This window comes from Syngnathus floridae, chromosome 1 (assembly GCF_059516105.1).
Source record: "Syngnathus floridae isolate MCC-2025c chromosome 1, RoL_Sflo_1.0, whole genome shotgun sequence".
In the NCBI taxonomy this organism is placed as follows: Eukaryota; Metazoa; Chordata; class Actinopteri; order Syngnathiformes; family Syngnathidae; genus Syngnathus; species Syngnathus floridae.
The window spans coordinates 4,349,697-4,377,090 of NC_142413.1; the positions used below are offsets into that span (position 1 = coordinate 4,349,697).

The 27,394-nt window shown below is 42.8% G+C and overlaps 1 protein-coding gene and 1 long non-coding RNA gene across 11 annotated transcripts in view; one reads left to right on the forward strand and one right to left on the reverse strand.

Annotated features, from left to right (window-relative positions):
• The window catches only part of ptprda (protein tyrosine phosphatase receptor type Da), a 196,149-nt gene that overhangs the window by 8,062 nt on the left and 160,693 nt on the right, over positions 1–27,394 (reverse strand). For 2 of the 9 annotated variants that reach the window (XM_088394179.1, XM_088394169.1), the window contains 25 exons: positions 25,749–25,937; positions 24,418–24,426; positions 23,885–23,902; positions 21,500–21,610; positions 20,615–20,626; positions 18,715–18,984; positions 16,526–17,107; positions 16,125–16,270; positions 15,917–16,061; positions 13,832–14,137; positions 13,043–13,236; positions 12,857–12,883; positions 12,506–12,623; positions 11,731–12,318; positions 11,311–11,411; positions 10,556–10,812; positions 9,963–10,056; positions 8,200–8,409; positions 6,954–7,114; positions 6,106–6,117; positions 5,815–5,927; positions 3,449–3,490; positions 2,865–2,962; positions 2,472–2,595; positions 56–231 (listed from right to left, as the gene is read on the reverse strand). In XM_088394179.1, coding sequence (XP_088250305.1) covers positions 56–231; positions 2,472–2,595; positions 2,865–2,962; positions 3,449–3,490; positions 5,815–5,927; positions 6,106–6,117; positions 6,954–7,114; positions 8,200–8,409; positions 9,963–10,056; positions 10,556–10,812; positions 11,311–11,411; positions 11,731–12,318; positions 12,506–12,623; positions 12,857–12,883; positions 13,043–13,236; positions 13,832–14,137; positions 15,917–16,061; positions 16,125–16,270; positions 16,526–17,107; positions 18,715–18,984; positions 20,615–20,626; positions 21,500–21,610; positions 23,885–23,902; positions 24,418–24,426; positions 25,749–25,937 — 4,103 coding nt within the window. The remainder of the gene's footprint in view (positions 1–55; positions 232–2,471; positions 2,596–2,864; positions 2,963–3,448; positions 3,491–5,814; positions 5,928–6,105; positions 6,118–6,953; positions 7,115–8,199; positions 8,410–9,962; positions 10,057–10,555; positions 10,813–11,310; positions 11,412–11,730; positions 12,319–12,505; positions 12,624–12,856; positions 12,884–13,042; positions 13,237–13,831; positions 14,138–15,916; positions 16,062–16,124; positions 16,271–16,525; positions 17,108–18,714; positions 18,985–20,614; positions 20,627–21,499; positions 21,611–23,884; positions 23,903–24,417; positions 24,427–25,748; positions 25,938–27,394) is intronic. The other 7 variants (XM_088394186.1, XM_088394204.1, XM_088394193.1 and 4 more) reach the window with 7 other exon arrangements.
• On the forward strand, positions 2,876–6,630 carry LOC148403492 (uncharacterized). 2 transcript variants are annotated; one of them, XR_015862141.1, is made up of 3 exons: positions 2,876–2,985; positions 4,351–4,665; positions 4,737–6,630. It is a non-coding gene; the product is annotated as an uncharacterized LOC148403492 (long non-coding RNA). The 2 variants fall into 2 exon arrangements; XR_015862142.1 differs by having other exon boundaries at positions 2,885–2,985; positions 4,555–4,665.

A 27,394-nucleotide genomic window follows, 5' to 3' on the forward strand; every position in this document is an offset into this window, starting at 1 on the left:
ATACTCTGTGGAAGTAGAACCAGATCACCCCGTATGGATTTTGATTTTGTCTTACCCTGGATCGTTCCTCCAACTTGGTCATCATGACAACAATGGCGCTCCTTTGTTCCCAGACCATTCGCCAGAATTCCCCAAATGTTTCGGGCAGAGCGCCTTGCGTGGCGATGTATGCGTTCTGCTTTCGGTAGCCGTCCACGTAGTTGGCGTTGATGTAGTCGCTTCCCGGGATGCCTTGATGATCAATGAAAATAGTTCAATGTGGAAATTTCAATGATATTTAAAAAACAATACTAAATACTGTTTATAATACACAATGAAAAAAAAATATATATATATATATAATATATTTTTTTAAAAAATCCACATTTTCTTCATTATTATTATGCGAAAATAATCTTATTTATTTATTTATAATAAAATAAAATAGAGTAAAAAAAAATGCAAAATGAAAGAAAAAAGGATACAATTCATCAGGATTTATCATACCATTTTCAGTGTGATTTTAACAATTATCCATCAAACATCTAAAATTAATAATATAATGTATAATTTTCCACTAAATCAAAATACATTGCAGTCATTGTCCATCGAAAGTAAGATTGACAAATAGCACCTCCAGTAGAAACGACGCTATTTGGATGTGCACCTTATGTGGCTATACTTTTTTTTTTTTTTTTCTATTCTCCCAACTGTAGAAGTGGCAAAATTGCTGTGCAGGAAAACAAGCCTCCCTCTCTTCCTCCCTCCTCTTGCTTATTTTAAATGAAAGGCACAGTTTTTTTTCCCCTCCTAATCCAGCGCAAAGAGACAGAGCTGACAGCCAGTCAATGCTTCAGGACTGGCAGTTTCGGGGCTCGGCGCACACATGCTCCACCAAGATAAGTCTCATCTGCATGGACGCCACGTCTCAGCGAACCCCCCCAACCCGCTCCCCTACCCACCCCTCGCTCTCCAGCCCCTCCTTCATTCTCCATTCCGGGCTTTCTTTCCTCCCAGGTAACTTGTCATGGATAGACAAAAAGTATAACGTGAAAACCACATGTCTGCGTGATGTTGACGTCCCCCCCCCCCCCCGTCCCCCCCCTTGCTCTCACTGCGTTTGCTGTCCACGCAAATTCAGTGACGGACAAAAGATAAGACACAATTAAGCCCGCTGTAATTTCCAATTGAAAAGACAAAAAGACATGATTTTTTTTCTTTTTTGCTTAATAGCACTGAATAGATGTTTATTTATGCGAGCGGACGCATTTATGCCGTCTGCCAGTCAGGATTTGCATTCATTATGTCATTCGTTCTGTCTGCTTATGAGCTGGAGGAGAAAAACAACGTAACTGATTGAAACGCCATTACACAGTATTAAAGCAGAAGTCAACCCGAAGGAATTTGTTTTTGGAATACACTGTAAGCAACAGTAAAAAAAAAAATATATATAAGAGAGTAAAACAATAATTTATCAACCTCAGCGGGGCGCCATGTTGGGCATTTTTATCACATTGATGGAAAAATACGTCATTAATGTCTTTCACGCTCTTTCTGGTACATGTGGACCAATCCAATGGTGCGTTCAAAAATACGCTCAGAGCAAGCATCGGTTCACCCCGGACGATCGGAAAATCAGCGAGTTGCTCAAATTTGCCATTCGGAAATTCAGAGTGGAACAAGAACGGTGTGCCGCTAAGGTGGGCAAATATACGTCATATTCTTGCAGCTCAAGAGCATGAATGGCGCCTCCCTTTGGCGAGTAAAGGTATTTATAGAGAATAAATATTTTGTAGACTAAGAAAAAAACACTGTTAGGTAAATATGCCAATTTCAGATTGTTTTGACTTTCCTTTAACGACGAGGGATTGCTTTGAAGCAACTCTGACCCGAGTTTATGTTCTAGTTTATCTAAACAACGTAATAAAAATGTATTGAATTTGTCTGCGTTGAGGAAAATGGCTGTCACGCATGTGCGAGAGACATTTTTCTTGTTACGCATTAGCCTATAATGATTTTTGCGATTAACATTCTGTTCAAGACATTTTTTCATGTTCTACATTTGTTATGGAAACGTCCTCGTTGAGCATGTGATGCATGTTGCAACTGCTTTACGCTTGAGTTGCACACGGCATCTACATATGCATATTTCGTCTCCTTAGTTCTCGTTCAATGCTCCTGCAGAGACTTAATGTGAAACCCGGGTGCGGATCAAAAATAATCACGGCGCGGCACCACGGAGAAATACAACTTACTGGCATCTCTCAGGTTTTTGCAGGTGATTGTTCAATCGGACTGGAGTGGCGCGCTCAGAGAGGTGGGGGCGGTGGGGGGGAAATTGCCTATTTCAAAAAGCCATCTATTTCCCCGCGAGCACCCACGGCATGAAAGCAAATGACATGTTGGTGTGAGGACGGAGAAGGCGGGGTGGGAGGGGGAGTACAGTGTGGTGATGGGGTGATGAAGCAAGACGGAGGAAAGGTGTATTATACCGTCAATGGCGCAGAGCAAGACTCGCGAGTGGTCGTAGGCGATCACGTTGGCGTAGCGGTTCTTTGGTTTGTTCACCTCTAAGTTGGAGTGTTCCCAAGTGAACTGCTGCCCGGGGTCGATGGACTGTGGCGGGAGAACAACAGTGGCCGTCAGTGAGACAGTATAATAATTAAAAAAAATAAATACAATTTTTAACGACATCTTCAATTTCTTTGTACCTCTAAAAATGACATTATTATTCTTATTCAGTTTTTTTTCAGCATCAAATAATCTGTATTCGCTTTTATAGATAATGTTGAAATTAAAGGGTTTGGGATTTGGACTATATTTACAGTTTAAACTATGACGCAATAACGCTGGACGTGTTTTCATTGGCTCTTATCAGCGCTCACCTCGTACTCTTGTGAAAACTTGAGGTTGTCGTTGGCTTTCAAGTGCTCCAGATGCTCCGCCAGGTCCATGACGGGGATTGGGGGGTGGCTCGCCATACCTGTCAGTCGGAGAGAATCGCAGGTCAGTCGTCTGCCATGCTTCCGTTTTGGGATATCAACAACAAAACGATCCCCCACCACCACCACCCAAAAAAAAAAATCAGAACCCAAGCGCAAGCAAACTGATTAGATAAGCATGAGCAGTGTGGAGGTGGAAGATTTGATCGAGTTAGGTTAGCTTGTGTGCCATGCTTGAATGGAGACGACATGGAGGCCAATGTGTCTCCCTACGGAGAGACAAGGGTTGTTATTCCCATAGAAAACTAGCTTGGGAAGTTAGCATGAGAAGGAAAAGATGTTAAGAGAGAGAGAGAGAGTTCTACTTCGGAGTGATGATTGATGTTCCCCGCCTGTCATTTTCTCGCCTCCTGCCATGACACGGCGTTAACACCAAAGCGGATTAGATGGGGATAGGAGACTAGGCGGGAAAGAAGGGGGAAGGGGGGATATAATTCATGGCAAATGCGTAATTGAGGCCAACTAACTTGACAAATGGAGGCTACTTGAGTGACCGGACGAGCGCGTACCTGTGGAGGAAATGGTCGTTAAATATCGCCATCATGGCGGCCATGTGAAGTGTGCACAGCCCTGTTTACATCAAGCGGTGCTAAACAAGTGATCGAGATTTTTGGCATACCAACAGTCTGTAGTTCTCGGAGCAAACCGTACCGCTTGGTGCAAACATGGTGTCAAGACAGTGGAATGATTTGCGTGTGTGCTCAATGGGTTAATTATTAGTGACGTCATGCTAGACGCTAAGCTAGGCCAGCGGCATAAGCAGTAACTATCGTAGCAGCGCAAATCAGACACAGGCGTTTTAGGTACAGTACACTCTTCGTATTCACAAAGGACTGGGACCGAGCATGAGTAATATAAATATTTATATTTATAGTTTAAACCTTAGGTGTCAAACTCACGGTCTAGACCGCTATATCATTTTATGTAGGCACTTTAAATGTCTTGCTAAATGAATTTGTCTTCACTTGAAACATTTCATTTGACCAAATCCTGTCTTAACAAACAATTGCACATTAAAATATTTAATAATAATGTATTTCAATTTAACATAATACTACGATTTGAATGACGTCTGATTTTAAATTAATTTGTTTCTCAATTATAATAATCCAATGCTGCAAATGTGCTTCTGTAAAAATACCGTACAATGAGGTGATTTGTGTTTTTCAGTCAAAATGACAGTGGCCTGTGAAATAATTGAGTTTGGCACCCATGTTTTAAAGCATAAATAGACCACAAACAATGTTTACAAAACTATCCTTAAATTCTCTTCTACTTATCCAGAGTTCAGGAGTTCATTGTAACGCACAAAAGACAAAGGTTTCCACTCAAAGTTGCCCAACCTTGACACGCTTACACTTGAATACAGGCACAAGGCGATGAGGCTCATCCACACTTGCCACAATGGGAAGTAGAAAACTGCACTCCAGCCTCTGGCCAATGTTGCGTGACACGAGTGGCGCTGCTCGTTCCCTCCTCGAGTCGCCGGCACAAGTGGGCATTAGCTAATGGAAGCAGGGCCTCATTTTCCCATCCACTTTCACATCTCCCTGAAAGGGTGTTTCTATCGCAGCTTGCTACTTAAAATCCATTTCCACCAGCGGCTGACAATGAAAGCACCATTCCCGTCGGTCGCTCAAGCATCCTCAAAAGATGAAAACGCCCAATGAAGGTTGGCAGCACGGTAAGGGGAGGGAAAAAGGTCGTCTTGTATTGTCAGACAGTGGGAGTAAAAGTATGTCCTGTACTTTTCAGAAGAGCCAGAAAGATTGTCTGGCCCAGAAGGAGACTTGAATAGTGGATGGACGGGATCACTCGAAGCCAGAAGAAGAAAAAACGTAATGGTCTGAAAAGAGCTTTCATAAATATGCAACATCTTTTTTTTCTCCAAATGAGCCTGCGGGGATAATTCATCATCCTTTCATATGAGTTGATGTGGAAGATGGCGCTTTGATAAAGCAACATTATTGGTTGTGTCTCACGTGTTCTAAAGCAGCCAGAAAAAGTCGTCCCGGTTGATAAATGGGCGTCGGATGATTCCAAAACACCATCGCAACAAATGAGTAAATGCGTCTCATTTGCATTCCCCGTATTAACCGTAGTCCGCCCAAGTCGAAACGCCGCAAAACGCTATTCCGATACAGAGATGCTACCAAGCGCCTCATACTCGAATCAGTATCAATGCTGATCCCTGCACCACCTCCAACACCCTTCCAATGTCGGGTGCCGGTCTTAAAACTGGAATTCCCTCAGGAAATTGTATGGAAATGTTGAGATAATCGTTTAGGGCCTTGTATCACATGATACGCCCATGCAAAAATTCCCAACTTGTTTAAAATCCTTAATCGCCCATCCCAGAATTGCCCTATGCTTTTCCCAGTTTTGGTGAGTCAGCCCCTCCAAAAATGGACAGCCATATTTTCCAGAACCATTCCCCAAGTCTAACTTGAGGCTTCCACTTGGATGAGACATGCCCGGGAGTACCGTTCGGCCCTTCATCGAACGATGAGACCTGAGTCTCCGCGGAGGAAACAACATGCTCGGAGCCGAGACCTTGCACTTGACCTCACTAACCAGATTAGAGGTTAGTGTCCGTCAAGAGGAACCCTTCGTCCGAGTCACAGAGACTAATCCCTTCAAGAACTTCAGTCTAGGACACCTTGTAGTGATTGTATGTGCAGTTAAGATAAGAGATGACCTAGTAAATTCACAGCGGCAGTGTGATACTTCCAAACTCCTTGAGGCAGAACACTCGGTATTAGCCAAAAGGTCAAGTAGACAAAGCAACCGGTAGTATTTTTTCTCGATTTCACTTAATCGGACGAGCACTCACCAGGTGTCTGAAAGTTGAGGCGGCGAAGCTCAACGGGGTCGGTGGGGTGATGCAAGGGCATCTCCTTGCTGTTGGGGAGACTACCTTTCCTGGCTTCTGATTCAGCCCTTTTCCTGCAGCGGGGAACAGTTTATTTTTATTCAGGCAAAGAAGATTTGGTAAAAAAAAACGAGGGTTGACCATTTTTGCAGTGCAACTGTGGAGCAGGACTTTGATTCAGCTCTGTGCTCGTGTCATTGGTTTATTTTTTTGGAAAGGGCAAGCAAGTTTTTGCTTCTCTGGCTCTCTTACCTGTCGGGTTTGCTGTTCCATTGGTCAGCAAGAAGAGAAATATCGAAACAAACATGAGCTGGTAAGAGTTTTGGCTCCATAAAGTGAGATACACAGGAATAAATAGTGAGAGCAATCATATCTCAGTCTTGTTTTTTTTTTTTTGTGAGGACTTGCTTGAGAGCTGTTGCTTGGTTCTGCAGCCGCGGGCTCCATTTCAAACAACACGGAGAGCGCCAGGTGCAAGCAAGATTCAAACATTCGAGCGTTTTCAGCTGATTGCGTCTTGTTGGAGCATAAAAGTCATCTCCTGGCTTCTAATTACTCTTTGTCTTTTCCTGCAACCTTATTGATTCATCAGGATGGGCAACATGTATTCAGATTTGCCAGTATATTCGGTACGGGACTTACTAGAAATGGAGACTTGGTCACATGATGTGAGTCAAACTTGTTAATTTTCGGACATTCTTAGCTAAAATTTATGAAAGACCCGAGTTGATTTTAACTTGCTGGTTTATATTTGAAAATGGGAATTTCACCTGGCAACCCACCTTTTCAATCATGTATGGATGAATCACCATAGATGATTGACACTGGATTTAAGGATTATGCTTTTCATAAAATTGCAGAAAATTTGAATAACCCTCAAAGGCAGGCAAGCAACGTTAACTTTATAATTTATCTTCCTGATTGCTTGGATGAACTTATTGAAAGGATATAGTGAGACCGAGCAAGATCGTACGATGAGACATGACAACCCAATTAACGACTTGACATCTAGTGGTGAGTCGACATACTTTCTTTGAAAACATTGACGCTGCTATCGCTAGTTCGTGTCACGTTGAGTGTTATGTGGTTGTAGCGCTTACCTCTTGTACAGCAGAATAGCGATGACGATGCATATGATGAAGACAACGGCGAGCACCGGGCCAACCACCCAGATGAGACCCTCCTCCTCGTCGATGATCGGCTGGGGGTCGATGTCGGCCGAAACCACCGGGTCGGAGTACGGGCTTGTGGCGTACATGATCTAAAACGATGGACATTGTACAATTTATTTAGAAGAAACCGTTTTTAGGTTTGGGCCACATGAAATCTACTAAGCTCCAAGTGACCGAGCAAAATTAGAAAAAATGACGTTCATGGAACATTGCTAACCAAAACAGCAGTCACTCTCAAAACCTTCAGTGGTGCTAATGAGCAATTTCATTGATGATCTCGGGCGAAGAAGTTTTCTTTAACGCTATTAGCTTTTCTGTTTGACTGAACAGTTGTCGCTTCGCAATGTTGTGCGGCGGGACTTTTCATCAATCCCGAACATTTATAATCTGCAATAACAGAAGCGGCACAATTATTCCCATGCAAATTTTCCAAAGATGACCCTCTGCTATTTGATTGAGCTATTTCATACTCCAGCAGAAGATAAAGAAAAAAATTGTCCTTTGGGAAGAAACTACACGCATAAGAGAGTAAATTGGAGATCTTTCTGGGTGAGCCATTATCATTTTACCTGCATTCAAGGTGAGCGAAAAAGTGTAAGAGGCAGGAAGTATACACACCCCTCAAGCTCATCCCATCCATCATCTTGCCTACTTAATCATGCCGCTTTTCTTGCGCTTTCATTTATACACATGCGGGGGCGTACACACACACAGACACACACACACTTAGGCTGCAGCTGAAGAGATAAGGCAGACGGGACGTAATTAAAGAGACGCCCCGTTATCGAGGTGGTCTTGTAATCAGCTCTGGTCTTACGGGGGCTTCTCGCCCTCGGGCTTCTCAAGTTTTGCAAATCTTAGAAGGGCTCAAATTAACACGTTTAACCGGGAGCAAATGGCTGCCCACTTTATACGTCTATTGACAGCGCGGGGAAGATTAAGACCACCTGGTCGGTCCGTCACGTTGAAATAGTAATGCTCGTAGATATCGAGAACAGTGGCTTCGGGTCACCTGTGACCCTAATGAGGATAAGCATTAAAAAAAACAAATCAGCTTCAATATAAGAATTGTTCTAATTGGTCACTTGTTGCTAGGCAGATTTCACCATTCACTGCGGTCTTTGTGGATTGTCGCACCGGCTCTGTATTCAAACATAAACAGATAACGCCTCACGTTGTCGGATATCTCCAGAGCGGCGAGCACAAAGAAGATGTACTCCTGTCCGTTTTGCAGTTGCTTGTTTTCAAAGTCGCCGTAAAACTTTCCATCGCCCAGCGTGAAGTCTTTGGGTAGGTCTCGGAAGTAGGCGGCGATGTACGCCTTGGGCTCTGCCTGCCTGCGGAGTCGGAGGCCTCTGCTCGTGCGGTTTATCTCCTTCAGCAGCTACAGTGTGTGCGGGAGCAAGAGAGGCACATGATAAGATGGGGGGGGGGGGGGGTTGGGGGGGTGCAGCAGCAAACACATGAAAACCACAACAAACCGTATCTGCCTGTCAAGATTTCATTTTTTTTTTCTTTCTTGTGCACAAGCTGAAAACGCCGATAGCGGAAGGCAGAGCATTGACAGATCTGACTTATCTCCTCTTTTGGTAGCAAAGACAAGCAGATGAAACAGTGTAACGGCATCAACAGTGACGACGTCAATTCAAACTGCAATTATGCCTCGCCATTATTAAACCCTCCGTTATGTAAGATGGGGATGAAATGCTTGATTTATCTGTGCTATGTGAGTTTAATTGAGGTGAAATAAAGTGTAAACTGTCTATGACATGAAAATCAAAAGTAAATACATTTTGCAAGAAAAGAGTGTAGAAATTATACATTCATTCCTTGCGGTGTCAATAGATTTAATATTTTAGGTACTATGTGTAAGTGAAGTTAGTAACCCTAGAGCAAGTAGTTGCACATTTAAAAATATATAGCAAAGAGAAGAAAAGAAAAAGGAGCATCTAAAAAAAATTCTTTCATACAAAAAATATTTTACATAAAAAAAGTTTTATCTACAGTAGATTTAATTTGACCAGCATGCAATGCATTCAATTGAAAATAATTTTGTCACAAAAAGTTCATTATTGATTATTATTGATTATTTCCAATCCCAATCTATATCGTCATAAGGGAATTAATAAAAATAATTTACAAAATATTTGAATAAACATGGTATGGCTTTTCCCCAAAATTCAGCCGTATGTATTTTTTCAACAAATGAATTTTATGCATCAAAATCGCACTGAACTAAAATCCATTATTTGGCATGAGAATGCTAATTATGCTAATTAGTCCCGTCAAGTCATCCTAGATGTAGATTCACATCTGTGACTCGGGTGCACGGATCATCAGCGTGCACGTGCGCCAACAATGGATGCGCCTGTCATTCACATTAAACTGTTTGTGTGTGCGTCTTTTGCTCTGTTTTGGCTGCGGGGCTGTTGGTGCCGCCCGATAATGTCTTCAATCATCTCCGCTGTCAACAGCGACGGAATCTAGTTGCCCTTGGGAAAAGTTGTGAAAAGGTGAGTGCCAGTATTGACAAACAAATAAATTCTGACAGCGCGGCGACTTTTTTTGGGCAATCGGTCAAGGCTCCAGACACGAGGCCCCGAGGCTCGAGCTGTAAAAGCCAATGCCAGATGGAATGGGGTGCGCGCTCGCTTTCAGCTATCCCTCCGTATGATATATCCTCGTGCCGCAGTGAAAATATGAGGCACGGCTTCGGAATCTTGTAGCAAAGCTCTTGAAATGGGCTAAATATAAAAGTCAGTGAGTGTGTTGCAAGTCCATAGCCTTGCCCCGGGATTGGAAACTCGCCGGCGACTCTTCATGTAATTGCAACGGCGGCATAGAGGACGAGGACTTGAACGTGCACTTGAACGGCTACTTCACGTCCTCATTTGCATGTGAAGGCTTTTGAAGAGAAATGTGTGCGTCAGTGCCTACCTCCTCCAAATTCATCTCGTCTGGATTGTCCCAGGGTTTGAGGAACTTGCCGTTACGTTGCTTCTTCAGGGGCACCACCACGATGTAATACGCCCTGGAAAGAGCAAGACGTCTCTGGTTCAGATCAGGAAAAGTAATAAAATATAAAAAATAAATAAAAAAAATGTTTACTAAGATGCCCTGGAAAGAGCAATAGGTCTGGTTCAGATCAGGAAAAGTAATAAAATATAACAATTAAATTAAATAAAAAAGTATTTACTAATACACCCTGGAAAGAGCAAGACATCTGGTTTGGATCAGGAAAAGTTAAATACAATTAAAAAAAAATTACGAATTAAATCTAACTGCACTGAGGGGAAAAGTAAAAAAATGAAAATTAAAACTATTATATCCTCAATGCTTCAACCCTCCCACCACTAAATGTCAGCAGCAAACCTCACAACATTCAATCACAATCAATTCCATTTGGTTTTCCTTGAGGTGAAAAGTGAATGGCGCACATGTGGCACACCTATCATTAGGCAGTCCATTCGTCTTTGCGGCACGAAAAAAAACAGTCAGGAAATCCGTACTTCCCAGTGGCAACGACTTACCGGACTTTTTCGGATGTCTGCACCGAAGGGAGCTCCACCGTCACCATGCCGTCCGAGTTGGTCTTGCCGATCAGGTAGGGCTTGGTGCGGAGGATGTCTGGCGCAGTCATGGTGGCCACGCGGTGCTGAAGACCGCCGGCACTGTTGCCGCGGTTGGTCAACAAGAAGGAGTACTGCGTCTCCGGCTGAAGCCCCGTGATCAGCTTCTGGGTCAGCTTGCCGTCCACCTCTACGCTTTGTCCGTCGTCATACAGGATCTGGATGCAAAACCGGGTGATCTTACTCTTTGAAAACACGCTCTGAATTCTTTACCAGGAACCCTTGCGGGATGTATTTCATGATAGTATTTATCTTTCAAATTCTTCCAGTCTTTAGGATGGAACAGTAGGCTTGTTCATTACTACCGCAGAACTGTCACCTTGGGTCGAAGGTACCGTATTTTCCGCACTATAAGGCGCACTGGATTATAAGGCGCACCTTCAATGAATGGCCCATTTTAAAACTTTGTCCATATATAAGGCGCACCGGATTATAAGGCACACCTTCAATGAATGGCCCATTTGAAAACTTTGTCCATATATAAGTCCATATATTTGGACACGCCTGCCGTAGTGGCTCAACATTGGTCCATATATAAGGCGCACCGGATTATAAGGCGCACTGTCAGCTTTTGAGAAAATTGGAGGTTTTTAGGTGCGCCTTATAGTGCGGAAAATACGGGACATCCATGGGCTTTACTGAAACACATAACTCACCGTGAAAGGCTGAGCGGCGTTGTAGGTGTCAGGGATCTCCCACGTCAGCAGCACGGATGTCTTCATGGCAGCTCTCACATGGAAATTTTTTGCAAACACTGCTAAAAGAAAGGGGGGGAGCTGATTTAGACACGAGACACCCTCTTCTTGCTTACCGCCATGCTAAGACTTACCTTCCGAACACCCCCAAAAGCGGACTACTGTACCCTGAACACTGTCCTCTTACCTTAACACCGACTTTTACATGTAATGACTGACTTTTAAGACACAAACACATGGGAGGTAATAAATAGCTCGAAGGGTATGACGACTACTTCTTAATACCTTCTTGTGGTTACGCTCTGCCTTGTGGAGCTTGTTGTTAGCTGCAATAGGGGAAATAGCAAGCAAGAGCAAAGATGGCTGAGGGACTGGTCATACCTTGATCCAAAGGCTGTGTCCTGATTTGGACACTTGGGCTATAGGGACCAGAACCCTTGCTGGTGAAGGCACACATTTTAATATCGTAAGTGGTATCTGCCTTAAGGCCGTCCAAGACCACTGTGGATTCAGGGGCGGTGATGAAGAGTTCCGAGGGACTGCGCGGGCTGTTGATGTCCTTGTACTGCAGCGCGTACTTGACGATTTGGCCGTTTCGCTCGGCCAGCAGCACCTCTTGCCAGCTGACCTGAATGGTGGATGTGGTGGCGGCGTCGGCCGTGATCCACTGGGGGTAGCCGCTCGGCACGTCCTCGTTAGTGGTCACTTCCTTGACCGTTTCTTCGCCAAAGCCCACCTTATTGCGTGCCGAAAGCCGGAACGTGTACGAGGCGCCTTTATGGATTTCCCTGGTGGTGTAGTGGTTATCCCGCTCGGGGAACTCGATGACTGTCAACGGATCCTGGTCTTTGCGGCCGAAGCGGAGGCGGTAACCTTGCAGAGGTCCGTGGGTGACCGCTGGGGGATGCCACTGGAGGAGAGCCGTGCCCATGTTGGTGGGACTGACCATTAGCCGAGGTTTATCAGGAACTATGGTGATCAGTAGAGAGAAGAGCAATATTACAGCTCATTCGGAATGGCAATAACTTACAAACATGTACCCTAGCACAACAAAGAAATCAGGTTGATCGATCATGATACCAAACACTATGGGCGGAACGGTCGATGATTGTAAAGTGACTTTCTGGCATACCTTCAGAAGAATGACCAAACGTACCTGCGCCAGTGGTCGTAACCAATTTGGGCTTGCTGCGTGCACCGTCGCCCTTTGTGGTATAGGCCCCGACGGTAACGGAATACGTGGTCTCGGCCAGCAGCTCTGAGATGACCATTTCCTGTTGAGACGAGAGACTTCAATGAGGTGCAGGAAATCCGTGGGTATTTATGTACACAGAACAGGCACATTCTCGCAGCTGGGGGCATGCTTCATTGGACAAGGATAGGGATGGTTGGGTCTTAACATTACAGCTGGCTATTGATAAACTGTACAAAAGTCACATGCCATTCATGCTGAGGACGACAGTGAGGGGTGGGGGGGACAAAACTCAAATCTGGTTGCACTACTCACATGATCGGTTGAATCATCATATTCCCACTGATTAGGTTTAGGGAAAGAGACAACACATAAAGCCAATAATCATTACTGTTGTCACCTACGTCATATGATTTGTAATTGGTGTTTTTCCCATACTAAATGTTGGTGACTGTAAAGAAGGTCTAGCAAAGAATATTTGGTGTAGGAGGATGGAGGTACCTGGGCATCATCAATCAGGATATCCTTGATGGCGGGCTGTCCCGTGGGCTCCCCATTAAGCATCCTGACATAGTGCACCTGGTAACCTCGGATCTGCCCATGTTGCTTGGTGGGCATCGGCGAGCGCCAGATGACTTTAATTGACGACGAGTTGACAGCTTCCACCTCGACTTTACGAGGTGGCCCGCTAGGAACTGGGGGGACATCATGGGATAGAATGAGGGGAAAAAAAAAGGTCAACATAACAGTCAACCTCTTCGCTCGCGGTTTAGAATCTTCTTCCGTTGTGCAAAATAGTGACCCACGCAAAAAAAAAAAATATTGAAAATCACAAAATTGCAGCGATAATATTTCAACAATGGTAAAAGGGGTAGCAAAAATAGGTCTGGCGACTGACCTAATTGTAAAACATTAAAAATGGGTAGAGTGGGAAAAACATGTGGAGCCAAAAGAGTGGCTTCAAGCGGATCAAAGCTTGAAGCGCAACAAGAATTTTTGGCTATGAAGCAGGCAAAAACTGTATGATAATAAAAAATGATTCTAACACATCACAGCTGAAAAACAGTAAAAAAAGGTTTTCTGTTAAAAAAAATTAAAAAGAACCAAAAAAAAAAATCCCACTGTCCAATCTTCCAAAAAAAAGGAAGTCAATGTACCATGTGTTGAAATTGAGCCAAAAATGTTGGCCAAAAAGTCGATCAAAAGTCCAAAGAGTCTTGTTAGAAGCAGGCGGAAGGGATTATTAGTAACTGTTGTCATGGCGAGGCTTTGGAACTGAGGAACACATACCGTCCTCCTCTGTGCGGACCAGTTGCGGCGTACTTTGCGGCCCGGCTCCGACGTCCGTGTGAGCAGTGACTGTCACGTGGTATTCTGTCCATTTTTCCAAGTGTTCCAAAAGGTACTGCGAGCTCTCCGGGGGGATGTCCAGAATCTGTCTCGTGGAGGTGTCCTCCCCTTCGATGGCGGCGTATTCGATGCTGTATCGGGTTATGATCCCGTTCTGCGATTCCATCGGGGGCGCCCTCCAACTTACCAGGATGCTCGTGGAAGAGGGACTAGAGCACCTGACCTCCGTGGGCGGGCCAGAGGGTTCTGCTTGGTGCGGTTTAAACCCAGTTGTTGTTTGGCGAGGCCATTGTTTGTTTTCATTTCAGGTTTTTGATTGTGGTGGTGATTGTAGAAATATCCAATGGAGGAAAAAAAAAAAGGAAAATAAAGGAAAATGAGGACAAAGCACAATGAAAGATGGAAGTGAACCAAAAAAATGTTAACACAAAACTGATGATGAATGGAAGGGTGTCGGTTGGAAAGAGGACAGCTGTGCCTTGTGTAAGTTACCTACGTACGATAACATCACCTAACCCATAACTGTTTGACAATCAACTATGATCTTCTTGGTCAATGCAAATTTGGCAAGCAGTTACCATCAATCCAAAAACATAAAGGTTGATGCGTTCAATGGGTTTGTAAAGGAGAAAACTGCATTCGTCACCAACCTTTCCGAAGCCTGTTGGTTTGTGGTAAAAGCCTGATTGTACGACAAAGAAGCTTCCCAAGGAGACATGACTGTTTAGTAGATTCTCAAACATTAGCATGCATCCGACCGCACAATCTAGCCACGAGTGTTTAATACCTACCTGCTAGCTGCTAGCTTGTCTTTTACAGACCTCACATTTACGCCAGATAACTCCAGAAAATAAAACGTCACGTAACTATTGACACAACTTTCTGTGAGGCCGTTATTTTTAGTCTTTGATTTATTTGCTGGCCTTTTTAAAGGAGGCATATTAAGCATTTTCTTAGAATTTCAAACGTCTGTCTTAATATGTTTGGAACACACTTCTGGGGTGGGCGTGTCTCATGCAAATGAGCCACTGCTTACACCACTCCTTCTAGACCAGAAAGGGTTTTGGTACCATCACGTTATGTGAAGGTCATCAACAAGGCAATAATGGCCCATTTTAAAATTTTGTCCTTATATAAGGCGCACCGGACTATAAGGCGCACCATTAATGCATCATGTCAGACTTTTAATCCAAATCAAATCATTCTCCATTTTATCTTTTTTATTTCAACTTCAGACGCAACAAATTAGTTTATAATCACAAAATAATGATCCATAGTCTTTTTGATTCATGATTCATAGTCTTTAGCAGGCCACTTATGATTGATTTCATGACACAATGCTTCGGGCCAGTTTAAATTTAGGAATTTGGTCTATGTATAAAGCGCACTGTCGGCCTTTGAGAAAATGTTAGCTTTTTAGGTGAGCCTTATAGTCCGGAAAATACGGTAATCAAAATAATAATAATTGGCATGTGGGTGGCACGATCTAAAATTACCGTAAGTTACGTACATCACAAAGTAGCTAAATTCATTGTCAGACATTTTGTTTTTGTAAAGGAGCTCAGAAAAGATATTTAAAGAAAAAATCAATTTGAAATAACATGTCCCCCTTTAATATCCGCAGACTTGCTTCTGGGCTTCACAGAAAGCTCATCCCATTTAGTTTTTTGGCATGCAAGGTCGAGAGAAGGCTTACTAAAGGCCAAGAAGAGGCCTTTGGCTTTAAAGACGCTTGAGTGAAGCCCTCTTCAACCTCGTCTACTCACTCCACATTATTTACAGCAAGAAAAGCCCTTCCTATGACACCGAGTTTTTGAATGCAGACTTTTTCCGACCAGCTGGTGCATTAACGCTCCTGTTTATTTTCCCTGATACGGTAATCCCCTGATCACCGATTAGCGTTTTGAACAATATTAAAAACTGTTAATATTTGACCCACAACATAACAAGGGTGTTAAGGCCAGCTGTGTTGGTATCCACTGGACATTTAGAGGCGTCACCCGGCGGGTGTGGAAGAAAACCTACGTGTTTGCGGAGTCTCTGCGGAGATCTCGCTGGTGTACGCGCCGACGCCATGCTTGCTACGGGCCGCCAGGCGGAAGGCGTATGTGGTGAAGGGCTTCAAGTCCTTCATGAGGTACGTGGAGGTGGGCTCGAAGCTAATTCGCCTCTGAAAAAGACAAGGGATTGTCAAGTTGGTGAAGATTCAAGGGTCAAAGTTGAAGTGTGTTACCTCGTCTTTATCGTCCCTCTTCTTGTACAAGAGGTCGTATCCTGTGATTTGGTTCTCCTGTCCTGTCTGGACCGGCGCGACCCACGACAACAAAATGCTGGTTTCCGACTTGGCCTCGCCCTTGAAGTCCGTTGGTTGGGAAGGAACTAGGCATCAGAATGAAAAGATGTTGACATATTGAGCCGCGGTGGATTTTAAGAGACGGCTTATGTTGTCATCCAAAATAGTCGTAGCTAGAAATCGCAGCTAATTAAGTCGGAAGATGTTTTCCCACAACAAGTTATTTGCATTTCTTCTTTTTGGAGTTCTCCGGATTAAATTTTGTTGACAGCCCCGAGACGCAACTGGAACCGACTTTCGGAAATGTCTGTTTGCCAATGAGGAGATGAAAGCCAGCTCACCTCCCGTTTTCGCGATGATCTGAAGATCAGGAGAGAGAGGCCCGTCGCCGACCGAGGTGAAGGCCAGCACCTTGATGTAGTATGTTTTATTGGGGATGAGGCCTTGGATGGTGACAAAGTTAACCCCCCGGACGATTTGTTTCTCCCACAGGTTGACGTGCTGGTTGGAGTCCAGGGTGTAGTACACTCGGTAGCCCATAATCTGCCCGTTGGGTTCCTCCGGTTCTTCCCAGTTAATGGCGGCCGTCGTGGAACTCAGCATTTGTCCCCGAACGCGGCGCGGCGCCGTACTGGGCGCCTGCTCGGCCGTTTTGGCCTCCACACTCTCGCTGGGCGGGCCCCTGCCGATGTTGTTGACGGCCACCACGCGGAACTCGTAGTCCGAGTAGGGGCTGAGGCCGCCCACGCTGTAGCGCGTTGTCGCCACACTGTCAATCTCCTTGTACGAGTCCTCAGAGTACTTGGACTTGTGCTGGACTATGTAGTGCGACACCGGTTCAGGATTTCCCGAATCCCAAGTCAGGGTGATGCTGGTGGCGGTACGCTCGGTGACCACCGGGACGCCAGGAGTCCTTGGCAATGCTGCAAAATTACAATATTGATCATTTCTGGAATATGTGAACATCTGCGATACCGATTTGTCAAATGGACGCAACTTCTGGCAAGGAAGAATTAATTATTCGGTCAGGCTTTTTTCTTTCTTCATTAAGTATCGGTGGCTGGTATTGGCATACTTCGCGACTCGGCCTCATACACTAACCCTAACCCTACGTTATTGAGTTTTAGTGACTTGTTTTGTTGTAAGAAGACAAAAAGTTGAGCCTGTCCTTCCCGAAACATATCGAGAAATCTTATTTTCTTCTGCATGGTCAAGATTTTTCTCCGTCAAGAAACATAAATGCTACTTAAATGTTCACGACTTCATTTACTGTACATGAACTCATTTTTACTGCATTTTTTTTTTTCAAATTAACCACAAAGCTAGTAAACTAAAAAACATTTGCTATAAACTACAAATATCAGTGATATAGTGCAGATTTTTTTGACAGACAAGCAGATACTTGCTACAAAACACCGTGATATACAGCCGGTAGACGAACCGCTACATAACGAGGAAATATTGTTTACACGGCCAGCCCAGCGCGGCCGCTTGTGCATACGAAGCTCCACGTTGTTCATCTCCGACACCAAGCTGCTTATCACTTGAATAATTTAGCGGCGGAATTTATGGCTTTAATTCCTCACGCGGCGCAATGTACCAGCAATAGATTGTCTTTATACGCCGTCTGAACTATGCTACAGGGGGCCCTCGCTGTCAGGCTGTTATATTGTGACTAATATCTCTGTTATGTCTCTAGAACAAGAAAAGCGTGTCCCTCGTGCGCATGAGGCGGCGCACGCTCGCCATATTGTCCTCGCGCTCATGCCGCACCGATATGATTTATATGATATGATATGATAACAAGTGGCGGGCCTCCAGAGGACGCCAAACACTCAGGCCTTCTTCTTGTGTTGGCTTCCAGCTGTGAGATAAGTCCCAAACTCTTATTTCATTACTTTGACTGACTAGTGATATATTTTTATTCATTGCTATCTTTAACACTGACACCTCTTTGTGATAAGAAAATAATGTAAATATTAATGATGGTAATAATAACAGTTTAGTTTGTGGTGTAAGTCCCAAGTATGATTGATGTTATCGTTATAAGTGGTCGCAGCAGGTGGCGGTAGTTCGCAGTAGTATTTAATATTTATAGTTTTCGTTGATCTTTTTTTAATAGCTAGAATTAGATCTAATTTGAGTTTTTATGAAAAGCTGTTGCTGTGGCAACGCTCTGTTCTTCAAGAAAGCAAAAAAAAATTGTTTAGGGTCGAACTATGCGCAAAAGGTTTTTGGCAAACACATCAGGCCTGACATCAGCATTTGATTGGTTATTTTAAAAAATTGGCTGAGCAGCGCCCCCTACATAAAATATTTTAACAAAGCAGCCCCAGTTGTTTGTTCTACTTTCAAAATTTGTTGGTATATCTTACAGCTCAACAAGACCTACCAAAAAAGTATCCATAAGTATCTACATATATACAAAATGTTTCCATCATTTTTAATTTTCTTGAACATTTGGCAGGTATGGGTAGTAGTGTTATTATTACTAGTAGCAGGTGATGGTGACAATCACAAGGACGGGTACCTTTGACGGTGATCTGCGCCACAGCCTCAATAACACCCAATGTGGACATGGCCACGCAAGTGTAGTTGGCCGACTGACGCACGTCGGTTAGTTCCAGCACGTTGCGCCCGATGGGCATGTCGTCCTCGGGCGTCAGGTCCTCGGCGCCCAGCATCCACTTGACGTACGGCATGGGCGAGCCCACCGCCACGCACGTGATGTTCACGCTGCCGCCCGGCATGATCTCGTTGTCCGTGGGCGGGATGGAGAAGCGCGGCGGCACCCGGCGCACTGCCACGGGACAAAAAGACAAAGAGCTCGTTGAAATGATGCCCGCGGGAGAGCAGCGGTAGGATTTACCAACGTTGGACGCGTTGTGATTGATGAGCGATCGACACGAGGCCATGGTGCAGCACGGCATGCAGGCGCACTGTACACGGCTACACGCACAACAACTTTGATGGGATTATCATCATGAGGATCATGACAACAATAATAATGATAATAGTAACAACAACAATACAAGGGCATTTCTTTTTATAAATAAACACTGGTCAACAAATATTTACTAAAATTTTAAATCAGAGATGGCTGGAGATGATTTTTTGTGCTGATTCAATAATTTTCTGTAGCACATCAGCTCTTCAAAATATTGATATTAATAATAATATAAAAATAAAGTATATTTTGGTAATATTTATGAATGAAATGTTTGGTTTGGGGTGATATTTTTTGTTTTTTTTTCCCCGAAACGTCATTGCTGTCAACTACAACACAGTAAGATTTGTATTGCACAAGCTTTAATAAATAATATTTTAAAACAAACAAAAAAAGTATCTAAAAAAATTTGATGTGCTGAAAAAAGTAGACATTTTAGAAATCAGCATCAAAAAGACACAAAATCATCCCTGATTAAAACGTTGCTGTTGACGAGTGTAAATGATTTATATTTAACGAAGAAATACATTATATATAATGTATAATACATAATGTACAATATACTTGCATAATGTACAATATAACATAGCATTATAAATATATAATAAGTGTGTTGAGTCCTGCTACTAATAACTCTTGAGCAACATAATTATGAAATATATAATTATATTAATAAACACACAAAGTTGCATCAAGTAGTTGGAACTTATGAAGTAAATGAATAAAAATAAAAATTAAACTATACATTATGCATTTTTTTCAATGTATCATCATAATACTTTAGTCAACTATTCAGTCTAAATTCACTGACAATAAATAAATGATACGTTTACACTTTCATTCCATTACTCACGACAAAACAACATAAAAAAAAGGCCGAACTCGAGAAACAAAAATAAATATCAACTGCACAAAAAAAAAAACAACAAAAAAAAAAAAACAGTGTTGCTGCTCCTCCTGTGCAAATAGCCGCCTTTCATCTTCGGCCATCACTTCCTGCGCTGAACCGGTCTGCTCGTTCATTATTAAATACTCTGGATTTAATTAATATCCAATTGGATGGCGTGCACACGCTTCCCCACAGACATAATATTATCCCGCTCATTTGAATATCATTACATTTGTGAGGGCTCATCGTAATAAGCCGCTATTCTTTCAAGGAGCCTCCCTTCAATCTCTTGGGGGCGAGGTTGCTTTCACAGCTTACCACTCGCATTTAGTGCCAATTACAATCAAGTACACATTCGTCATTAACGTCATTCAGGAAGCTTCCGTCGGTTCCGCTCAAGACGCCGTATTTCTCGGGATTTCCGGAGGCCAAGCAGGAACACTGACAACATGCAAATGAGATGCAAATAATGGTCCTGCGTGAACCAATAATGACGACTGGGTGACAAGTGAAACAATAACAACAATAGCACTTGTACATTTCTCTGAATGAAGAATGCGTTGCTGGATTTGGAGAGAAAGAAAACACACTAACCTTCTCGCAGCTCTGAAGGGGAGATGGAGGATTTTTTTTGGAGGTACAAAAAAAATGAACACAAAGAATAAAGGAGAAAAACAAGGGGAGAGTAAACAGGCGTCCAGATTAATCAACTCAAAAGGACTTTGCCGTCTACACCCTGCTTGAAAAGCTTAAATCACTGACATTAAAGATTACTTGAATACTACACAGTCAAGTCTGAGTCAGAACAACACACATGAGACAAAAGTATTGAGACGATCCTTTTGAAAATCAATATGCGTTTTTTTAAAAAAAATTTTAAAATTTATTTAAGGGACAATCGGATTGTTTTTTTTTTTATCGGCGAGCTTTATCTTATAAATTTAATTCAAATGTATTTAAAATGACAAGAAAAATGTTATTGCATCATATCCTTTCAAACTAAGCCGTGCCATATGGAATCGAATCGTACTCCCACCGCGTCAAACCGAATCAAATGCTTCCACTCGAAACGTCTTGGATCATTTCGCACCCACGAATCGAACACCGTACTGAATTGTCTTGTTTACACACGTATATATTTATACTGCAACATTCGTGCTCAAATATTTTTTGAATATGCCTCTGACATACAGTATAGATTAGTTGGAAATGTGAGATAATGGTAAATTCCTTGACGTTCTCTCAATGCTGCTCAACGGGGAGGATTAGAGAGGGGAAAAAAAAGTCAGATAAAAACACCAAGCAATCCTCGCCAACTGGGCCGGGAAACGGGAAGGGCCGGAAAAAGGTGCATACTCTATAGGTTCACACATCAGTGCGGGTAAAAGTGCCAGAAAATAAATTGACGAACTACTTACAACATAGAATGCGGCCTTCGGAGGATTTATCTACCAAAAACTTTCAACGCTCTTTTCGTACCTCGGACATAAAGGTTGGCCGGCGCCGAGTAGCGCGTCCCATCGTTGTTGGTGGCCACACATTCATATTTTCCCTGGTCCGACTCCTCACTCTGCTCAATCTGCAGGGCTCCTATTAGGGAATCACAGACAGGGCAGCAAAAGAGAATTAAAATGTGGCAAAAAAAACACAGAGGTATTCTTTATATATTTTTTTTATTTGACTTTTTTAGCAGCTCTCCTAATAACTAAATATGAAGGAATTGTTTCCAGAATCATTTGTTTGATCCACTAAGTTGGCCTACAGCCGAGTAGCTGCGCGTGGTCACCATGCAAGACTTGAGAAGACGTACACAGTGGAACCTCCAAAGTCCAATGCCATCTCGTTCCGCCTTCTCCATCGTTCAATAATAATAATGATTTTTATTCCTAATTTTATTCCTACCCGAATTTTCCACTCTTTAGGGCAGTCGTTTTGCAAACTATGGCCCCAGGGCTATTTGTGGCCTGCTGACTATATTTAAGTGGTCTGCAGCAAGTACAATAAAAATTAGCATCTAATAAATGTCTTTTGTATAATGTAGAGCTTTTGCAAATATTTAAATTGATTTTGTTATTCAAGTAACATTTGTCCTCATAACTGTGTGTAGCATGAAGTTAATTCATTTTTACAATATAAATCCACTTTCTGCTCTCTGTCAACGTCCAAATTGGAGACATTGATTCTCAAGCTTTAAAAACGGTCATCTATTCTGTTTTGGTTCTGAATGGAGGGATAGGATTCAGCTAATGTTCAATGCAGGGGCGGATCATTTCTGGTGGGTTACAGGGTCTCGGACCACCCCAAAATTGAGTAAAACTATTTGTCTTGTAGACAGCTAGGTGGAAGTTAAAAATAAAAAACAAAAACTAATATATAAACAACATACTGTTGATTTTGGTCTGCTTGATAAAATAAAGTAAAACAATTTTAAAGTGGTCCTTGCATCCTTCGATTTTTGGCCCTCCGAGAAAAACGTTTGCCTGCTTTAAGGCATTTGACTTTGGAGGTAGACTACAACTAACCTTTGAAAAATTTACAAAATTACACAGAATTCAAAAATAATGAGTTTGAAAAGACACTCATCCTAATGCCAATGTAGATAAGTAAGTAAGTTTTATATACAACATGTAAGTTGACTGGTCAATATGGGGGATGAGTGGTACTGCTTTAGGGAGACATGGATCAAACAAAAGAGGTTTACAGTAGAAGAAAGCAGCAGAACAAGAAAGGACAATTGAAAGAAAGGAATTTTCGGAATGAATTTTTTTTCCCCAGCATATTCAATCACAAATCGCGTACCATCCATTTTTTTTTCCATTTTGGAAAAAAGGCAGCATTTTGCAAAAAACAAAAAATAAAATTGCTGCTCATAAATGAGGAAAAAGAGCAATTGCAGGAGAATGCGAGGCAAATCCAACACATAACCCTCTGGAACAATTTTTTTTTTTTGGACATGCAAATCTTGGCAAGAAATGTATGTCAGCGCAACTTACAACCTTGCGACAACCCCTAGCTGAAAAATAAAATACAAGTGTATTAGAGGACAAAATTCAAAATGCGGGCCCCTGAGTCAACAAGAACCAACCACTGCTTTTTTTTTTTTTGGAGTTTCAAAAGACACCAATAAAAATCCACAATGGGATCAGCAGTGTGGTGTCACATTGACCAGACAAAAACAAACTGCTGCGGCTCCCCGGGTCAACATGGGCAAAAATTGAGCCAATGCATCCGCTTCCCTCCGTCCGACTCTACTGTTTTTCCCAAAGCCTGAAGACAAAAAAATAAAAAAAAGTCAAAAGCTCCAAAGAGGCAAGAAAAGTCAGAAAAATAGGTGTGAAAGAGGTAAAAAAGCACCGTAGAAACTTTATCAAAAAAGTGGTTGTTTGGGCTTTTTTGTAGAGGTACAGGAGAGGAGAGCAAGTAGAAGAAAGGGGAAAAAATAGAATTTGGGGGGCGGGGAGGGGCGTTGACTCCACAGCAAGAACAGCTAAGGGGGGGAAAAATGCTTGGTTGTTTTAGTTGGACAAAAAGAGGGACGCATGATTTGCTATATGGCAAACAAAAATGGAAAGAGTTTGACAAAAATAATTGTCATTGGATATGCTTTTTGTTGTTGTTGGAGCCGAGGCAAGCATATCACAACTGGGCTGGTGAAAGCGGAACTTAACGTGTGTGTGTGTGGGGGGGGGGAACATAGATGGAATCGAGTCAACAAAACGGGACAACTCAGAAAAAGGGGAAATGCCATGGCGACCGAGAAACAGGACAAACATGGAGAGTGATTGCGTCGAGTGGACGGCAGTGACAGCAAGAATGAACTTTGGATTGTTTTTCATTCTGCGAGCGTCAGTTCAGCACACTTACCTCTTATTGGCGTACCACCTGGGTGGATAATATGAATGCAAATAAGATTAGAAAGAAGAAGCATTAGTACGTGTGTAGATAGAGGTGGGAGGGGGGTGGGGGGGAAGGGAGGGGGGTTTTGGAAGAAGAAAATTTTCAACAGTAAATAGAAGATACTGGAGGAGAGAGACAGGAGAGAGAAAGCCAGAGAATAAGAACGTTCTGTGCAGGAGTCAGCATTGCGAAATCACAGGAACTTTTTCACATGGAGGAGTTTCTGAAGATCGTCTAGTGAAGGGAAAAACTCTCGAGGCCTTGTGTGCTTGCTGTCCCGTTGTGCCTTTTGGATTTTTTACCATTAAAATAAAATAAATAAAAGTGTCAGCTCAGTGAAAGCGTGTGAGATGTGAGCATGTGAGTGTCGCTCTCTACCGGTGATTGTTGTAAGCCTAAAGTCATCTGTTAGTAAAATACATGCCATGCATTTTTAATCATTGTTGGAAACATGAGAATTAGTGGGAGAGGTGATGTGCGCTTTAGAGCTAAGCACTTACCAAAGGATTCTGTAGATTAAAAATAAAAAAAACATATAGAGAGAAGAAAGACATAAGCGTAAGAATATGATTATATTCTTAAGTCGTTGCTTGACAAAAGGCGTCGTTAAATGAAAATCATCATCATCATGGCGCAAAGTTAGTTTTCTTGGAAACAAAAAAAAAAAGGACAAGGTGGTCAAAGACACGTCGTAAAGCTGCGGAACATAAGTTGCTTTGGGGGTTTGGATACACTGTCAGAAATAGGGGTACTTTAGCTAGTTGGTGGATTTGTGGAAGTACGGGTACCATCGGAATGGAATGATGTCATAAGAGCTTAATGGCTATAAAGCTACCATGGGGAGTTAACGGGTCTGCAAACTACGATAGAGAAGTTGATAGGAATGGCTAACAGGATGTTAATCGTTTTCTAGGAAAAGGCATGAAGTCAATAAAAGCCAAACAATTCTATTCAATGCAGTCTAAAAGGCGCTATCCCACTGAGTGACGAGCAATTGCGAACGTTTTCCGAAGGCAGCGAACGTTGTTTGTTCAATGTCGCAAACGTTCGGCAAAAGTTCAACATACGTTCGGCAACTTCGGTATTTTAGTGACTTTCTTGTCGCAAGGAAGTCAGGAACAAGTTTAAAATTCCCTTACCACAAGAAAATTCTGTTGAATGTTAGCGACCTTGAACGAACCCCGGCAACTATTCTCGCAACTATTCACCGCTCAACTGGATCGGAACTTAAACAATTGTAGCCCCAAAAGGTAGAACAGGGATCGATGCTCACTCATACACCTCCAAAGAGTTACTCATCTGACTTGTGATGTAAATTTCCCAAGGCAAAAAAAGGTACAGGTACGTTCCCAAGGTGAGGATGGCGTCCCAGTGACAAGTTGTTGTACCCCTAAAGATGATTTTTTCTGAGAGTGTAGATTATGTCAAACTACAACAAAAAACACATAGCTGCTATATAGACCGTTATTCTTCAAATCAGATTCCAATAAAGGTCCATATACCACAGACAAACAAACAAAAACCATCCTAGAACTTCCTCAACACGATTTGGTGTTTATTATCAACTTAAAACCAAAAGAATGGACTCACAGAAACAAAAGACCGACACAGCCGAAAAGAAAACCCAAAATTGGTTATAGCCAACACATGAGGGTCGACAAATCCCAAGTCTAATGACAAGACCGGAAGAAAAAGTGGGACACACTGGGATACACTCAAACAGGAAATAACGGAAAATACCATCACCTACAAAAAAAATCAAATGGGAAGTTAAATTAAGAAGGACAGAGAAGACAGCGAGAACATCTTTGATGACAGAGAAGAAACCTACCTGATCTGAGCTGTTTAATGCGCCCGTTGTTGTTGGTGGTATTGACGGGGAGGAAGTCTTTAAACCAGGAGATATCCGGGTCCGGGTTACCGCTGGCGGCACAGAGCATGGTGGCGGTTCGAGTTCGCTCCACCACTTTTAGTTGTGGGCCCATGTCTATGGTGGGGAAACCAGGGGGCAGCTGGTCCTCTGGGGAGAAACAATTCTCAAGTGAGACACGAGTCTTGGGACTTAAACGAGGGTGCTTAATGACACTGGACCTCTAGTGTTATGGTCCATGACTGAACCCAAAACTGTGACTTTAAAGCAAACGTACGTATTGTCACACCCTGAACCGAACCCCGAAGTTACCCAATGAACCAAAACCCTGAGAACCCCAAAGACAAGAGACCAAAGTTGGGTATAATTTCTATAGACCAAGTCTTTTAGTGCAGCAGTTGCTAACCTTTTTTGCGGACCGGTTACATGTCAGACAATATTTTCACGGACCGGCCTTTATGTAAATATATAAATATATAAATTCAAAATAAAAACTGCATAAAAATAAAACACCATTAAGTATCTGCTCCATAGCTTTGACCTGAATTAATTGATCGTCGATAAATAAAATAAAAATTCATTGCGGCCTGGTACCAAATGACCCACGGACCGGTACCGGTCCGCGGCCCGATGGTTGGGGACCTCTGCGCACCGATTCCAACCCCAGTCGGAAGGTTCCAGACAGTAAAATGTATTTTCATACAACAGAAATAATTCGTAAGAAGCATCCATGTTTGCTTTCTGTTATTAGACATACAAACATCACACAAAGAGCAGCTTCTCTAAAGCGCATTTTACTGGAGTGAAGGCAGAGACAAGAAAGCAAACAGCCAATTCCCCCTTAAAAAGAAGGGGGAAAAAAAAGCCAAATTAGTTTCTTAATGGCGGGCACCACGGTCTCCTAATAAAGCACTTTTTGATGTTCACTTAGGACGGCAGGTGGCTTTTTGCTGCCGGGCAAACCAAGGACACACTGATTCCTCAGGATTTTAGATGTTTGGTCTTTCAAGTCCATAATCTCCACACGCCAAATTATACAAGGTAAATCCAAACCCAGCTATTGTTACGTGTTTATTTTCCGAGCAAACGGCCATTATGTTGACGTTACGTTCCCACCATACGGCTAATTGCCATCTTTTTCCGAAGCATTTTTCGCCACTCTGGGAAAACGTTTCGCAATACATGCCATCTACGTCCGCACGCCGCCAAATGACAATCATGGCCGACTTCCAACAATGCTTTTGGGTACTTGGCATCGGGAGCCAGCGTCATGGATAAATCTCAGAGAAGTAAAAACGTGTTTACGAGCAAGTGACTTCAGAGTGAACTGCAAACTTTTCCCCTAAGCAATTCTAATGTCCCTACTTAAACTATCAGATGTTTGTTGTGTATGAAAACCACACCGGATAAAATCAGACCTGTCTGCTTCTACACACATTTACTCAATTCCACAGTTAGACTAATATGAAACCGATCGATATCCAGAAGCCAGCCACAAGCGGCATCGCTGTATGTCCAATGTAATAAGAGTTGTAACAAGCCGTGAAAACTACACGGTAAAAGTCTGTTGGATCCCCGAGCAAAGTGTTTACAACAGTTTACCTCAC